This window comes from Pygocentrus nattereri, chromosome 17 (assembly GCF_015220715.1).
Source record: "Pygocentrus nattereri isolate fPygNat1 chromosome 17, fPygNat1.pri, whole genome shotgun sequence".
Lineage (NCBI taxonomy): Eukaryota > Metazoa > Chordata > Actinopteri > Characiformes > Serrasalmidae > Pygocentrus > Pygocentrus nattereri.
In genome coordinates, this window is record NC_051227.1 from 33,455,789 (window position 1) to 33,474,423 (window position 18,635).

General features: G+C 39.8%; 1 protein-coding gene across 2 annotated transcripts in view; it reads right to left on the reverse strand.

Moving 5' to 3' along the window:
• Positions 1-765: 765 nt before the first annotated feature.
• exoc3l2b (exocyst complex component 3-like 2b) overlaps positions 766-18,635 on the reverse strand; it is a 38,923-nt gene continuing 21,053 nt past the window's right edge. For both annotated transcript variants that reach the window (XM_017694810.2, XM_017694809.2), the window contains exons 4-13: positions 15,312-15,969; positions 14,745-14,859; positions 12,932-13,042; positions 12,148-12,248; positions 11,646-11,759; positions 11,419-11,554; positions 9,764-9,886; positions 7,789-7,944; positions 5,220-5,341; positions 766-2,111 (exon numbers count right to left, since the gene is read on the reverse strand). In XM_017694810.2, coding sequence (XP_017550299.1) covers positions 1,832-2,111; positions 5,220-5,341; positions 7,789-7,944; positions 9,764-9,886; positions 11,419-11,554; positions 11,646-11,759; positions 12,148-12,248; positions 12,932-13,042; positions 14,745-14,859; positions 15,312-15,969 — 1,916 coding nt within the window. In that variant the 3' untranslated portion in view covers positions 766-1,831. The remainder of the gene's footprint in view (positions 2,112-5,219; positions 5,342-7,788; positions 7,945-9,763; positions 9,887-11,418; positions 11,555-11,645; positions 11,760-12,147; positions 12,249-12,931; positions 13,043-14,744; positions 14,860-15,311; positions 15,970-18,635) is intronic.

Consider the following 18,635-nt stretch of genomic DNA (forward strand, 5'->3'; position numbering starts at 1 on the left):
ACATTTTATCTGGTTATTTGGTCTTTACAGTATGATATTATACAGTATTACTTCTATAAAAGCTACTGTATCTTGTTCGTCACCTCGACAGACGACGGTAACATGTTTGGCTCACACAAAATTTTAAGTAGCTTCATAACAGAAGGAGGGAAAAGAAAAAATGCAGCTGTTATATGCAGATATGATGTCTCAAAGTTACTGTTGCTATGTCTTTCAAACTTTGCCCTCTGGTGGCACCAGTTTTCCCTACATCATCAACGTAGTATTAATACACAATCTTGGCAGATAACCTGCGTATTATATACACATTTACATTTATGGCATTTGGCTGACGCTCTTATCCAGAGCGACTTACAATTTGATCATTTTACACAGGGAGGCCAAGGCGGTGTTAGGAGTCTTGCCCAAGGACTCTTATTGGTATAGTGTAGGGTGTTTGCCCAGGTGGGGATTGAACCCCAGTCAGAGGCAGAGGTGTTAATCACTACACTATCCCAACCACTTCCCCAACCACTTCCATATACACTGGAAGACCTCCGTCATTTGTCTGTTGTTCTTTTTTTCTATTTATTTATTTGGGAACTGCTCCAGTTTATGTTGTCATGTCCGTTTCACTATGAAGTTCGCAAAAAGTCTGCATAACTCACCTGCAGACAAGATGAATGGCAAAGTTGTACATGACCCCACGGTCTGTGCGCTTTCTTGGTAATGTTCACATTAAGCCAGTGAGTTTGCATAAATGTGTGAAAAAAATACTAAAAATGATTATAACATCTTTATCATTTATTTTTATATGATTTAACAAACTTATAGGGTGTTTCTATGTTAAAAAGCAAGTTAATATCAATTCTGAATAAAAGGCTTCTCTTAAATCTTTTAAATATACAGAGTACCCTAAAGCACATTGAAGACAGGGATCTTTGATGCCTTTTTAAATGTCACTCTCATATCAACATATACAGACCAATCAGAAGCTTGACAGATAAGCTGATTGTAGCAGCCTGCAATTAATAGTGTTACACACAGCTTCCTCAGGCATCATGAAATAAAATACATTTTGAGAACAAGACATTTGTGACAGAAAAGTGCTATCCAAAAAATCTCCCTAAAGATTTTGGTCCATTAACTTGAGCATAAAAGAAATTAAATGCATGTTTATATTGAAGTACGTAGATATTTTGCTGATGCACTGCTGAGTATGACTGAAATGTGACAAACCTTGGTGCAATAAATAGAGTCTATCTGGCATCTGGTACATAAATAGTCACCCTTGATTTCTTCCACAGCCAGATTTGAATAATATCATTAGTACTACAAGACAATTTCCTTGTATGATAATATGAGATGACTGCAGCATGAATTATTCATTTAAATATGAGACAAAATTACAGATCATAGATCATTGCATAGTACCTTAGATCAAGTATTAAATCACAAAACATACAATTCGGTCCCATCAGTACTAGCATGAAGGCCAAGATAAGAGATGGTCCCATTCATTAAGATACTTCCCGTTCTTTTTTCTAAACCGAGTGACGGTTCGTATCAGTAGTTCTGATTTTTATAAAAGGCCAAAATACTTTTGATCCCAATAATAATATATATGCCAGTAGAAATGAAACATTTCACAAATATTCTCCATTCAGAATCAGTTTAACAGCGCTAGATGATGCCTCTTTCTCAGAAAAGAAAGAAATGGGGACATCAGCAAGAAGTCCTTTCGCTACAGCTTGTTTATCAAAGGTTTTCACTCTAGACACTGTATGCTCCCAGTCCTCTTAGTTCATCATGGAGTCATGTTTTTTTCATGCACAAAATCCTCTTCAGGTGGTTACAGCATGTCATCCTGGTTCTCCCTGGCTGGAGGGATCCTGCGGCTTCTCCTCAGGCTAGAGAAGAAGGAGGAAGCAGTGAGGGCTATGCGGCTCAGACCCACGTTCAGGCAGTGCACTTCAGACGTCACTGGCACGTCAGCGAACAGTGCGCGATCTCGGGACAGCCGTGAGAGGCTCTCACTGTTCTCAATGTCCTTCACAATGTTCAGGATCTCCTGCCTCTCCGTCTGCCGAGTCATGCCCCGGATGTTCAGGATGGCAGACACATGCTTCTTCCTTTAGGAGGAACAGAAAAAACAGGCCTTGTGTTTATTATCATTAGTGGAGCTCTACTTATGTGTGTTTTTTGTCAGTCATTTGAACATCACTACATTTGACACTTGTTGATTAGTATAGGTGCAACAATGTCAATACAACACCATAAAATCACAAATAAAATATCAAAACTACACATTTGGGTGCATCCTATCAGAGTACGTGGGCATGAGGAGGCAGAGCTTATGCTCTCACCCCCTCTCAAATCACTGTGCTATTTTTCTTAAGTTGCTTATAAATAAATTCTAGGGGTTTCAAGGTGCTTTGAAGGCACTGAAAAACTTCTAAAACATTCTATTTGAGTACAAAGAAATCTGAATATAAATATATACATTTTATTGCCAAAAGTATTCTCTCGTCTGCCTTCACACACACATGAACTTGAGTGACATCCCATTCTTAATCCACAGGGCATTTGTGAGGTCAGGCGCTGATGTTAGACAAGAAGGCCTGACTCGCAGTCTCCACTCTAATTCATCCCAAAGGTGTTCTATCGGGTTGAGGTCCGGACTCTGTGCAGGCCAGTCAAGTTCTTCTACACCAAACTCACTCATCCGTGTCTTTATGGACCTGCTTTGTGCACTGGTGCGCAGTCATGTTGGAACAGGAAGGGGCCATTCCTGAGCTGTTCCCACAAAGTTGGGAGCATTAAATTGTCCAAAATTTCTTGCTCTGCTGAAGCATTAAGAGTTCCTTTTACTAGAACTAAGAGGCTGAGCCCAACTCCTGAAAAACATCCCCACACCATAATCCCCCCTCCACCAAACTTTACACTTGGCACAATGCAGTCAGACAAGTACCGTCTCCTGGCAACCACCAAACCCAGACTTGTCCATCGGATTGCCAGATGGAGAAGCGTGATTTGTCACTCCAGAGAACACGTCTCCACTGCTCCAGTGACGGTGCTTTACACCACTGCATTCGATGCTTTGCACTGCACTTGGTGATGTAAGGCTTGAATGCAGCTACTTGGCCTTGGAAACTTATTCCATGAAGCTCTCTACGCTGTTCTTGAGCTCATCTGAAGGCCACATGAAGTTTTGGAGGTCTGTGCAGAAATTTGATGATCTTTTGATTTACCACTTCATGGCTGAGTTGCTGTTGTTCCCAATTACTTCCACTTTATTATGATACCACTGACAGTTGACTGTGGAATATTTAGTAGCAAGGAAATTTCACGACTGGACTTGTTGCACAGGTGGCGTCCGATCACGGTACCACGCTGGAATTCACTCCTCCTGAGAGCGACCCAAAATCATAAATGTTTGTAGAAGCAGTCTCCAGGCCTAGGGGCTTGGTTTTATACACCTGTGGTCATGGAAGTGACTGGAACACCTAAATTCAATTATTTGGATGGGTGAGCGAATGTTTTTTGTATGTGTGTGTGTGTGTGTGTGTTATGCTAATCCAATAAATGACAATATAAAAAGAGCCACCAGGTGGCAGAGAAAACAATAGCCCTGATATCTGTCGTGATGACGCACAACAGAGCTGAGGTGGCACAACTCATCCTTATGCACACTCCTGAATCAACTGTCCCCTGCACTTTTTTTGAGGAATCAGGGACTGCCCATTGATTTGACAGCAGGAAATCTCCAAGCAGAGTGACAGGAACCCAAAATGGCTTCCTGGCTACGGCAGTGAGGCCTGAAGGTTAACAACCAGCAGTGAGTTCTGGTGGACTGCAGTGCTGCATAATTCAGCATTTTCAGTGCTTTAATAAACCTTGACGGTCAGCTAGTACTAATTCAAAGTGTTTTGCCTTACAGGACAGCAGTCTGAACCTCCTGTCCCATAGAAGCTCTTACAAAATATGTCGTCACCATGTTTGATGATATATGATCGAAGACACCAACTGATTCAATTTTAAAAGTGAAATTTTTTGCCTCTCTTCTGTCTCGCAAGACTTGAGCTGCACAACCATACTGGGCCTTCATTGTTGTATTTTGATTTATAGTGCACTACACATCTTCAAAGGGAGACAGGTCCAGACTGCAGTCAGTCAGTCCAGCACCTGCACACTCTGATTACATTAGCTTGGCCTTGTCAGGTTCAAATAAGCTTGGATGTCTCAAAAAAAAAAACCAAAAAAAAAACCCCCAAACCATGACAGACCCTGGCTTTGAAATTTTACGCTGATAACAACCTTTACTTCTTTGGCCTGGAGAACATAATGCACATTTAACCAAAAGGCAAACCACAATACACAAATCAAGTGTGAGCTTAAGCTCAGAAAAGTTGACTACATTTCTGGATGTTGTTGACTCATGGCTTCTGCTATGCATAGTATTCTTCACATGCATTTGTGGATGCAGTGATGAATGGTGTTTAATGACAATGGTTGGTCAAAGTATTCAGTTCTTTAGTCGATATCCATCACAGAAACATGATGGTTTTTTAAACATGTCTGAGGGATTAAAGGACTGGCTTTTAGTTGTAGTTTTCATATTTGGTCTTTTATGTACAGAGATTTCTCTGGATTCCCTGAATATTTTGATGATTTTAAGCATCGTAGAACATTAAAGAGCATTACAGACTATTTTTGTCTTTAGTAATAAACAACTAACAGACTACGTCAACTCATCCTTTCAGCTTCACTTTGCTAACAGTTAAAACGTGTGAAATGGAAAGTGTGCAGTACATTTAGGTAGGAGATTTGAAGTTTCCTGCTTTATTTAGCACACATTCCACAAAAGACTACTTCCTCAGGTTTCTGGAGTCCTGTGGGACTTTTAAGCAGCAACTGCCCTCTCTAGGCTAAACTGCAGCCAATGTGTTAGGCCTGGGCAGGATGCCTGTATTTTTGCTTTGTCTTCATCACGGCTTGGAGATGGGCAAGTCCTCTGCTTTCATGTGAATCTGGGATAACCAAACAGAGCCCCATAAAAATCAGGAAGCCACTAAGGCCTTGTTTGCTTTCACAAGTCCCTCTTTCGTCGTCAGGCTGAATGGATGGAGGTAGTTATGTTTTTGCCAAATGACCTGAGATCCCTGCTTACTGACCTCTGCTGTATCAGGGGGTTGCAAGTTATGCTGGCTGTGTGACAGAGAAACACTCTGGAAACTCACCGTACATCAGGGAATTCCCGAACTAGGACGCCAACCTCTATTTGGATGGAGGGAATGTCCTCTAGTAGGATAATCTCTGATATGTGGGGTATTGCGCTGTCTAGCCACAAGGCAGAGGACTCCTAAGGTTCAAAAGAAACAGTATAATATGAGAAGAAGAAGTAGAACAACAACAACAACAACAACAATTTAATTAAGTTATTAGTTAAATATTTTATTTATACAGCACTTTTCACATCCCCAGGGATGCTTTACAGGAACGATGTTGTCAGCTTTACATAAAAATACAGAGAAAGGACAAAATAATCCACACTACCCTGCAATAAAGGTTCCATCATGTCCACATGAATAACATACATTGCAATTTAATTTTTTACTTGCTTTTGAGAGAAAAAGAAATTGTGCTGATGTACTTATATCATGTCCACATGAATAACATACATTGCAATTTAATTTTTTACTTGCTTTTGAGAGAAAAAGAAATTGTGCTGATGTACTTATATCATGTCCACATGAATAACATACATTGCAATTTAATTTTTTACTTGCTTTTGAGAGAAAAAGAAATTGTGCTGATGTACTTATTTCATATATAAAAGAGGAACATGTTTTAAGTAAGTACATTTCATGCATTACCTTTTTCAGTGTATGCAACTATGACAGAAACAGGAGAATCTATGAATTTTAATAGTGTGATGCAGTTTATAGCCTTGGAATCATTTATGGAGTTTGGCATCACTGGCATATTAATGATTGCTGTTATTTTATTCCATAATTGCTGTGTTTTTAAATTGTCTTATTCCAATAATTAATTTTTTGGGGGGAACAGCTATATCAGTTATAAAGAATTGATAAAGAATATACTGAAATGATACATTACAGTAAGTACTGAGCGAGCTATCTTTTGGCATTCTGAATGTTACTTTTGCTACAACTCCCCAATGTTATACAGCTTTCTCAATCATTACAGAACCATCAGCAGCTCTGTTCATCATTCAGGACACATTTAAAATGTCTTTTTTACAGCTTTCTACAAATAGTAAATCAAAATGTATAAAGCTGTAGAGTAACTGCACAGCTACAACAAAACTGGTTGTGAAAATGTGAATTCCCAGAGCACCAGTGTCTTTTGTCATGAAGGGATGTCTTATCCAAGGATGCAAACTAAGCATAAATGTCATCAATATTTAAGTTTTTTCTGAATGTTCTGTTGTTTTCTCATGGCAGCTTTCAATGCTAGCTATTCATAAGACAATCAGACATGGATCAGGCTGTCTGGGCAAAACATACAGGCAGCACCCGTCCAGCCTATTGTTTATTCATAGTCTGGAAAAACATATTACCCTGAGGAATTCACAGTGGAGCACACGCTATTGTAACTGAGGTTAAATATCTATGCCCACTATATGAAGAGTGTTCTTCCTGGTTCTGGGTTTGACCTTAGAGGTCGGGAAAGGCTTCAAAGTCCCAGGGCAGGACGCTCCTCCGTAAACAAAGCCATCCTGTTGTCCACAGAGGTGACAAACGGATGTTTTAACTGGAGCAAGGAGCGGCAGCAGCACAGAAGAGAGGAGAGCGAGGGGTCAGGGAGATGACCTTTGAAATGAAGGGCCGTTTTTTGATATGCATCAGTGCCAGTGTCCGCTCTCCATAGTAACTGAATGCCATCAGAGGTAAACTACTGTTTAGAAAGTTAGATTCACTGTTTTCAAGATCATACCATTAATTTTACTGTGGATACGGGCGTAACATAATTGTAAAATGATGACAGCACAAATTCATAGTTTTCAAATAATTAGTAGGAAGCTTTATAAGACTGAGAACAAAGTAACGGTGAAACTTTATATTAATGGTCCATTACTGATGATCTACAGAGACTTAAATTAACAACAAACTTTCTGGTGGTTTAGGCTGAGGAGTAGGTGTAGGCATTGTGTTGAGATTAAGGTTACGGTTAGGTCAACTTTAGGTTCAGTTACAGTTAATAGATATTTAGTTGAATGTTACATCAAGACTGGCTGTTCATCTGCAAAGCATCTATAGTGGACTATCAAACTAAAATGTTACAAAAGTAATTACAAGATTAACACCCAGCATGAATGTATAAGCCTCATATTTGAATAGTAATGGTTAAATCTCTAAATATCTCAAAACATAAATATTAATGACCACAAACAGGTAATTAGAGTGAATTATTTATCATTTAATAACTTCTTTTTGTTTATAACTTGAAATGCTGAATAAAGCATGTAAAAATACCCTTTGACGCCTAGTTTGTAATATTTCAATCTACAGTGTATAAGTTACTATCAAATAAAATAAGTAATCATTTAGAAGTGATTCCAGTCTTTCTAATGGTGGAGTATTACACGACTTCTCACACTGATCATGGATGAGTCACAGGTTACCTGTAACATACTCCGATCTCAATGACAAACCTGTGCATTTCTGGTAAACCTCAGTTACTGTTCTGCTGGTACTATGGTCCGCCTGTTTCGTGGGCACTGCCTTCATATCCTGCAGTGGTCACATTTTCCACATGAAAACACACAAGAGCTGAGTGACTCACCAAGTCTTTGAAGAGAGTTTTCAGGTGCTTGCCCTCGTCGCGGAGGCGGCCTGCCATCCTCTTCCTCATCTTGAGTGATGTACAGATGATTCTGCCCCTCATAATAGCCCGAACGTATTCCGTCATCACCCGCCGATGGACTTCTCCCACCAGGACCTGCAATGAGTCCGTCAAAAAGGCCTTAAAGTTGCAGTATGGCAACAAGCTAAATTTATACAATTTCCTCCCTAACTCAAATATACAGATAAGACAAGTCCGGTGTCTGAAGTTTGCCTCTTTATTTTTGCACTGGAGTTACAGAGCTAGGGTAGCTAACAAGTGGATCTAATGGAAACACATAGCCACCTTTTAGTATTGTGCTCCAAACTGCATCAAGCTGTTAAGTAATCTCACTTGTTATGGTCTCTAAGACTATGACATACTGTTATCTATATATAATGTATCTGTTAACTGACAAAAGTACAGACCAAGTTCGGGTGACTATAGATCAAGTTTGGTGACTATAAAGTTCCCAGTGTTTCTCAGATGTAGGTTATACTTTGGTATTTAGGTACCCACGATATTCCTAAAACCCTGTGGGGGTTACCATGACACTTCACTATTTCCATTTGCCAGTTAGAATGTGTAGATATATTTGCTCTGGTATGGACTACATCATGAAGACATGAGCTCTGGCTCAATGTATGCTTTACCCGGTTTCCACAACAATCCAAAAACATTGCAGTTGCTCTTGGAAAGTAGTTGTTTGAACACTAGCAGATTTGCAGACACTGTCCGTGCCCTGCTCGGCTATGTGCTCTGTTCCATGTGTTCTGTTCCAAGTTGCCTTGCAACTTTAAAACTGGAATATCTATCAAGTAGGATATAAGTGTGCTCTTAAAAAGACAAAATCATTCACTATATCAAGATAGCTAACCTCACGTCACAATTCCATGTTATCTATGTATCTCTTTTGTATAGCAACATCAAAAACTGAAATATGGCTTCGGCTTCAAATCTTGGAAAAGGGTAAAAGTTCAGGAAAATCGTGGATATGGACACGTGCTGAAGTATAATCCGACTATTTAAAAATCCGAATTTTTATATTCGTTTTCAAAAAGCGTGCTTTGAATTTGACCACTACACAAATGCAGTTCAGGTGGGATGAGAACAGCGAGCGAGAGAGAGTGAAGGAGACAGTAGGAGAGCGAGCAGCAAAAGCATGACATTAGCTACGACACATAACTAACAAAATTCTTTCTAGAATTTGCTTTCTCTTAGTTCTAAAGGCGGCCTAGGTGCAGTTACTTATCAGTTTTTGGTCATTTTAGAGGTTGATATTAAAGGAAAAGACATTATTTGAGTGTAACGTGTGTCTTCGTTTTACCCTTTTTGCTTTGATCAGGGTTTCTGCTGTCAGTCATAGATCACATGAAAATGACTGGTAAGCTGTACAGCGACCTACCAAAAATTTTAGAGGAAATTTTTAGAGCAATGATTTTAGAGCATTTCTACTGGTCCATCCATTGTGAAATTTTCACACAATGTAAAGGAAAGCCGGTGTGTTGAAATGATGCAGAAAACTTAAAATGTACAAAAATGGAGATGGTTTCCATTGGACCCCCCCCCCCCTCCTGCTTCCTACCTCAGCACTAAAATATATCTGTGGAAAACACTGCTTCCAACACTTGTTAGCTACATTAGCCTCAAAGCTCCATTGCAAAATTAAAAAAGCAAACTTATCTTGATTGACTACAGCATTGTTGCCTTAGCTGACTACAACTATATTTGTCGTAAGTCGAAAAGAGTGAAAATTTCTGGCCATTGTATTAAGCAATGGAACAATTGCTCAAGTGACCTCTATCAAAATCCAAAACCAAAATCATTCTGACATTTTAATGTAAGGTGAAGATACTGACTAAAAGGTATAAGCATAGTTCAGAAGAAGACATATAGCATTCTGCATAAAGTTCAAGTGGTGGAAGTGTTTGTGGACCTGGTATGGTGGGCTGTCCATCCTCCGGAACTTCTTGAAGTGCTCCTTGATGTGAGAGACTATATGCTCAAAGGCTTCTGTGTTGCTCAGCCATTTCCTCTTCACCAGTTTGTCAAAGAAAGGCTGTAATAGTTGTGAGAGAAAATGTGTATCAGTAGTGGCAAAATAACCAGCGGGTGAACCTTTCTACTCGTGTCCAGGATGGGTGAGTTTTCATATCTAGAATTCCTGAGATGGAAATGGACTTCCTGTAAAAATAAAAAAACAGCGACCCTTAGGAAAATCCATTCTTAGGCAAAGAGGATGCTCAAAAAGACTTCAGCCCTCAAGGACTGGCAGTGCCCAGCTCGACTGCGGGCCCTAAATGTCATGTGTGGCGTTCAGCCAAAAACATCTTGTTCAAAAATGTTTGTCACAACAAGCTATTTTTGTGCTTCAACCCTGGACTGAGACACAGCCAACATCCCTGAGAACAAACCACGACGGAAAAACTGATAAGAAATTCTTTATGTTCTTGGACAGAGGCACATAATCAACAGGGAATCCGTACATAATGAATATGTGCGTGTGCCCTTTGGAAAGACAACTAAATTAGTACAAGAAGAAACATTCCATCTATATTCCTAACAAATGGAAATATATGGCAGTTCCAAGCATGAACTGTTCTGTACTTCACTGTAATAAATGACATCTTGGCACGTGAAATCTTAAATCTAGTTAATATATCTAACATTTTTCACTATTAGTTGAATAGATTTACCTAGTCAATATATTATACTGGCAGAACAATCCAAATACAAATTTTGCCAATCTAATAACAAACAATTATAAATCATAACAAATCAATTATAAATTAAGAAATATTATTTGTACTGATTGGATTTTAAGGTTTCTCTTGCTAGTATACATTTTAATTAAGGGACTATTTAGTATTCATGTATAAAACATACTTTGGTTTAAAGCAAACCAAACAAAGCCAGGGTTGCTTAGCGCTGAGCCCAAGTTATTTTTTATAATTGTTCTTATTGTTCTTTAATATCAAGTCAATGATAAAGCAAATGAAACCTTCTTAACATTTAACTGATCCAGCCAAATATTATTTGGTTGCAACTGAATGTTTGATTAGTGGTTTGGTTTTAAATGAAAAACTCTTTACATTAACTTCCGTTTGTTGCTTTCCTACATTTATTTACATTTATGGCATTTGGCTGACGCTCTTATCCAGAGCGACTTACAATTTGATCATTTTACATGGGTAGGCGAAGGTAGTGTTAGGAGTCTTGCCCAAGGACTCTTATTGGTTTAGTGTAGGGTGCTTACCCAGGTGGGGGATTGAACCCCAGTCTACAGCGTAGAACCCACTACACTTTACTCTCTGAAACGATAACTTGCCAACCATTAACACAAGTGAACAGCATGAATTTAGTCAGGAATGCACCAATTCCAGGAAATGCTTGCTGATGGTTGGGTTATCCTAATGTATGGTATGCCTAGAATGTACGACAGAGAGCGAAAAACCGTGCTGACCCACCCTGTTCTCCCCTACTTTTGTGATCATTTTTGTGTCTACACCATTGTAGCAATAATTATTCAAATATAGTAAACAGAACACATGCAATCAGAAGTGTGTTTGTGTGTGTGTGAGATGATCTCACCCTGATGTGCTCAAACAGACTGTCATTCAGCACTCTCACACTCAGGTTTACAATCCTGTCCAGTGCAGTGTTGGCTCTGCGACTGGAGTCTTCACTGACGGAAGGGTCACATTGTACACATCTCTCCACAAATCCTCTGTTCACAGCACACACACAAATTTTAATACACAGATCTGAGAAAAAAATAAATGAACAATGAAACTCACACTGGAGCTACAAAACCTCACCTGAAAGGCGGACAGCAGTTGGCCAGAGCGATGGTCTTGGCGACATAACCATCTTCATTTTCCCCAAATTCACTTACAAGACCTTCATGGAACATTTCCACCTTTCTCTGAAAGCTTTAAAACAAAGGATACAGACTCTACAGGTTAACCAATATTTAACCAAAGCTATCACAATGGTTACACTGAAAATCTATAAAAGAAAGTTGCCCCCCTGAGAACATGATAATGGAACAAAAACTTATTTTTTTAAATTTATTTTAGCTCCTTATTTTTCCTTCTTTCTTTTTTAAAATAAACAATTTGCCCCACAAGCTAAACATTTTGGGACCACTGTGTGGCTGACAAATTGAGCAAAACAACAGGCAAGGTACAGTTTGTAATTGTACATCTCCCCATTGGGCCTATTCGGTAGACAGACCTCAGAAAGTGGCTGGTGAAGTACAGTGTCGGTGTTCTTTTATAAAGTGGAGGTTAACTGTATATTCCTATAAAACTTTCTCACCTGTACAGGAAATCTGCAAGTCCATTAAGGCTGCACTGAGCCACTCGCGAACCTAGATCCCGGTTTACTGCTGCAGATCTTTCAAGATCCTCCTGCAGCCTCTGTAAAATAATTAATGATGAAAACACGTTGCAATATGATGCAACACGATTGGGTCCAGAAGAATTATTAGCAGAACAAATTCTTCCTATCAGTGTAACTGAAAAATGATTCCCCACAGATTAAGTAACCAAGACATTTGATTATTACAGCTTCACCATGTCACTTAATTCATGAACAGTTGATTAAAGATGTACATATTTAGTGACATATTGTATACAATTTTCCACAACTACATGGAACTGAAGGTTTTTGCCACTGTTAAATCAATGCCCCAAAGATCACATATTTATTAATTAATATTTCTCAGAGCACAGCGCTATACCCTGTATGGCCAGTAGAGGTTAGCAGAGCCTCCATAAACTATGTGATGTAATGGAAACGGGAGCACAGTGGGAAGTTTTCATTTATTTTGGCTTCAGCAAGAACCCTACTCTCTCACTGCACTACACTGGGATGTGGGGATGCTGTTCAAAATAGCTCAGCTATGTCCTCACAACAAACTCAAAAGTCAAGGCACATTTTTGTGGCAACACAAAAACAACCAACGGTGTGGATCAACACCACAACAAGCCCACACGGCAAGCATGCAATTCATGCATTAAACAACAGGCATGAAAGTTTGCTCGTACAGGATTCATGGACAAAGAAGATCAATCAATTTCTAAGCATTTGCAGTGCTGACCTGAATAACTGTGCGGGCCAGTGGAATCTGATACTCCTCAATATGCAGCGTCTCCAACCATCTCTTTTCTTCCTCATCCAACACCTGAGACAGCTCGTTGGTTACCTTCCCCTGTAGGAAAACAACAAATTAAAGCAATAATAAACTAATGGAATGATAACGTGCTTAAATATAACCCATTTTTACATGATCTATCCTTTCTTTATCCTTTAGATTTAAACAGATTATTTTTATTACTGTGCCTTAAAGACCAATACATTTTAATGAGCCATATGTAAATACTGTGATTGGCAGATGTAAATGCATGGGTTTTTGTGGTGTGATTAAAAACAATAAATTCAGAATTTGAAGAATTGTTTTAATTTGGCTACACTGGAGGGTTTTCAAGCATGAACTGCCCATTTAAGGTTTTACCACAGCATCTTAATGGGATGCAAGTCAGACTTTGTCTCGACCACTCCAAAACCTTAATTTTGTTTCTTATGAGTCAATCAGAATTCAGGGTTCCTCTAGGTCCTGCAGAAGCAAAGCAGCCCCAGACCATCACACTACCGCTACCATGTTTGACTGTTAGTATGATGTTCTATGGTGGAATGTGATGCTAGCTTTATTCCAGATGTAACAGGATCCATGTCTCCGCCTCAGTCCACAGAATATTACCCCAAAAATCTTGGGGGTCATCTAGATGTTTTTTGGCGATGCCTTTGTGTTCTTTTTGGTCAGCAGAATGCCTGGCAACTCCCCGATGGATGTCATCTTTGCCCAATGTCTTTCTTATTGTGGAACTGTGTACACTGACCTTAACTAAGGCAAGTGAGGCCTGCAGTTCTTTAGATGTTGCTTTAGGCTCTTTTGTGACCTCCTAAATATCGATGTGCTCTTTTTGGTAGGCCGGATACTCCTGGGAAGGTTCACCACTGTTCCAAGTTTTCTCAATTTCCGTATAATGGCGCTCACTGTGGTTTGCTGGAGTCCCAGAGCCTTAGCAATGACTTTGTAACTCTACTGAACTGGTAAATTTAAGTGACTTCGTTTTACATCTGTATTTAAATCTCTTTAAAATGTGGCAGCATGTGCTGCTTTTTGAGGCTTTCTAGCCTGCTTCACATTGCCAGACAGGCTCTATTTAAGTGATGTTTAGATTCAACAGGTCTGGCAATAATCATGCCTGGGTGTGGCTAGTGAACCCAACAGCTAATTTAATTTGGTTAACTGGTTGATTTAGCAGCTAGGGGGGACAATTACCTTCATCATTTAAAAATAGGATTTTGAGTTTACTTGGGTTTTTTGTCTAATATTAAAAGTAGTTTGATGATCTGAACTATTCAAGTGTGCAATTGTGCAAAAAACAGAAGCAATTAGGAAGGGGTCAAATACTTTTTCACAGCACTGTATGCATAAGTACCCTTAAGGAATACAATCATTTTAAAGTAACAGCCTTTAAGGTAAACTCACTTACTCTTCTTTTTCCAGAACATGCCTGTGGATTATTTTGTCTGCACTGTGGGCAGAGGACACAGGGCCTCATACCTGCATGAACTCACATTCAAGTTACATAATTAGCTAAGGGGAAAAAGCCTTGTTGTTAGACTGACTCCTATTGTGTGGTGATCATTGTGGACAGGAAAACCGTGAGTTGACCCTGAAATGCTGCACTCTAATTGGCTGTGCAGGTCGCAACGACCAGTCATCTCTTGGACTGAACAGGAAGTGCCGTAGGTGCACCCTTTTCCGTCCACGGTGTTGAGGAACGCAACACCAGAGAACTGAGGTGGGAAGAAAGTAGGGGCAGTTTGGGGATTTGGACCCTTACCCTGACTGAGTTGAGGCAGTCCAGCTCCAGCTTGTCCACTGTCTCTGTGGGCAGCAACGGGCTGAGCTGAGAGCGGTTGATGGGTGATGTTATGCTCACTGTTCCAAGGACGTCCCTGTAGCAACAACAGGAAGAGTCAGTCAACCAGCATGTCTGGACCTCAGTCGTACGGAAACATTGAAATATGACGGGATAGGCGTGGGAGTGTACTTTAAGACTCTTATCAACAAAGGGTTATCAATAATCACATTTACTAAAATTATACCAAAAAAAAAAAGCAAACGGCCTATAAACTTTAACTCAATCGCCATGACGTCCGCTAAAGGAAAATATTTACCTCCTTACTAAAAATATTACTCATTAATGGAATGTCCACCTATTAGCGTCACATGTATAGATAACAGTGTTTCATACATTGTCAGAAATCACATATGCAAGTCTATTTCAGGTTATTTAACTACTAAACATGGTTTAAGGGCAAAAATGGTCCTGTGGTTTTTGGTCAAGCTATTCCTGAATAGAACTATCATACTGATTATGTTCATCATCTATAGAAAGTAACTTCACCTGTTGTAGATGTTGTAGAGCCAGTCTAGAAGAGAGTAGATGTCAGTAATCTGCAGTTCTCCATTAGTGATGGCCTGCAAGCGACGGGTTACAGCCTGGTGGTAGCTCTGCACATACACCTGGAAGGCATCATACTCCTCGGGGTACACAGACACCACATTCCGGCGGGCAGCCCCCAGATCCTCCACCATGTGGCTCCTCAGCCTGTCCAGGTAAGCCGCCAGCTCGCCTGCCTGTATGTCTGCGTGCTGAGGTAGATTTCCATCAGCAGCCTCGGCCACGGCCTCCTTCCAGCGCTTTTTCAGCTCCCTGGGCCGCGGCCCTCCTTGGATGGCTCTCTCACTCATGGCCCAGTCCCGGTCTGCCTCCTCCTCCTGCTGGAGGACCTGCACCACAAGGCCCAGATTTGGTCCAGCAGTGGGAGAACGCAGAGACTCTCTGACCACATCCCACAGCTCCTTCTGCAGTGCCTCGTACAGCAGCTCCACATCCTTGGCCTTGCGCCGACTGCTGTCTTTGCTTGGGCTTGTCAGATCCTCAGGGGCATTGCCTCCAGCTGGTGAGGAGGATACCTCCATACACTCCTGTTCTAGCTCCAGGATGTGGCTGTCTGCTAGGAACAAGTCTCGCTTGGTCACCAGCTGCAGGATCTCCAAAACTGAAGACGCAAGGAAGGAAGGGGACAGAAAAAAGAAAGAAAATAGGTGTGAGTTTTGCATTATGCACAGACATGGTTCTAGGTCCATTTATATCAGCTTTCTCAGAGAAATAATGCTAACCTATGCTTTTTATACCAAAAACTGTATTTTTTAAATACAATTTTTATGCTGAATAGAACTGTGTAAACTGATGAGACTTGATGTTACATTTGTGCAATTACGCCGAGACTCTTGATAAATCAGCGCCCTTTGGTGAACTTTTGGTGGCCTACACTCTGAATAACAAAGGTGCCGAAAAGGTCTGAAGCGATGCCACAAAGGAACCACTTACAGTTCCCTGCAGAACCTTTCAATGCCTTTTCCACAGTACCTATAAAATACAAATATCACCTGTTTTGGAGGTCTCTCAATTGAACTACGCAATTATTCTTTCTTCATCAACATTGATGGAATATATTTTACGTTGTGCTGTGCTGGGGGGAGAGTTCACAGCAGGGGGTTCTCACACCTCCCCTTAACAGAGCTACAACATTTGACACACAGAGAGCCAAGAGTATCCTATTTAATCTGATTAAAAAAAAATAAAAGAAGAAATTTTTATTTGATGATATTAATTAAAAATATCAATTTATATTGAAAGAGTCAAAGAGTCAATTTCCATTCCATTGGTGGAATGGTCACCAGGTCTACAGAAAGAGACACAGAAACATACATTGAAGGGTTCTTTAGAGGACCAAAAATGAATCTTGGTCCTGGAGTACCCCCTGTTCTTTGGATTTTCAAGTTTTCCTGGTGTAATACACCCATATTAATTTAGGAATGGCTTGTTAATTACTTGATCAGCTGAACTGTGTTTTTTTTGGGGGGGGTTTGGGTAAAACACTGAAATGCAGGGCTTAGGATACTCAGGAACACTGTTGGGAGTGACTGTTCTATGGCACTGTGCAAAGAACCCTGTTTAAGACCTTTTCTTTTAGGAGTTTAGGAGTAATTTGTAGACATTTACTGTGACCTAATACAGCTTTAGCAGTTATATTCATTAGAGTTTCTGAAATGAGCATTTAGGCAGGATACAATGGCATGCTTATCTACTTGATTCTTTATTGTAACATATCCTTTTAAAGCTCTGGTGTTAAAACACAGCAAGGCATTGATTTCCTTGATGACCAAAGGTGTATTTGTTTGCTTTTGTCATTCTGAACTAGTTTGAATGCATGATTCCCACTCCCATGTCATATCACTGGGGTTCAGTGCATCTCTAGAGGGCTGTTGCTTTCATACCCTTCTCAGTCTTGCATTTCATCAAGGCTCATCAGGGATCATACGGGGCCAGGCATAAACCATTGCTGGTTATTCTTACAGGGAAGAAAAGGGTGAAAGTCCTTTTAACGGAAGAATGCTGTTTAACTGGTTGATACAACTTAGAGTTATATGATGCACCATCTGCACACATAAAAGTGCATCCAGGAAGATACATCATGTAACTGTAGCATGAAGCGTTTAGTTATTTCAAACATCACCTACAGAGAAGACCAATCAATCAAGACAGGAGCACCGTCTTGGCCATTTTCTGCAAAACCTTTGTAGAAGGCTTTTGAAACTAAAGCCATGAACAACCATTCATTTTTTCATTTTCACATAAACTTAGCCAACAATACACAACACAGGATGTGAGTTTGATAAGTAGAATTTATATGCTCCTACAAGGCCATGAATTATAGTGACCTCACTAGTGCCTCTGAAGTGGTCAAACAAGGACATTTTACATTTGTAATAAAACTATTGATGAAGTAGACCAGTTCCCACTGAGATCAGTGCTCACACCCATTACATCATGCCTGACCCTCTCATTTGGGATGGACAAATTTCCTAAAACAAGCAATTTGTTCTGATTGGTGATGACAGGACTTGACCCAGTCAGACGTTTCGAGGTAGCTGAGGCATTTACTTCATAACTCTTTTGGCCAATAAAAATGCCTCTCCTTGACTTAACCCTCATAGGACAATCAATTAAAGTCTAATTCTAATTGTAATATGGATAAACCATGACATTAACATGACTAATGAGCGTGACATTTATTCAGTGGGTAATATAATATGTAAGTGTTAGAGCAAACTATAGGGAAATGTAGGAAATACAAACCAACATTTTTTACATGTTTTTACAATTCATAGGAAAATATTGTTGCTCTCTTAATAAAACTTTATCTCCTAATTCTGTACAGTATGCAATTTTTTAAATTATAAACGGCTTAAAAATAAAAATAGAAACAAAATTGAGCTGGATAGATTTTGAGATGACATATAGAATTCTGTTATTCTATAGTAAGTTTGCCTAAACTAAATTATTCTCGCAGAACAGGTGAGACACAGGCTTATCAGCATGAGGTTAATGACCTCATAACTGGTTATGTTTCCTGCATATGACTGACCTGCAGCACGCTAAATATAATGCATCAGTTTTCACAAACTCGCTGTACCTCTTATGTAATCTCTTTGTTTGGAAACACAGATGGATGCCTGATTATATAGCATTCCCACTGTACCTCAGGGAGCCTGGAAACAATGTCATTTCTGCTCTTGCTTCTAAATCAGTTTAAAGCTAAATGATCCTTTAGGAGGAGGGTGGGTTTTGGGTGTGATATACACTAGCATTCAAAAGTTC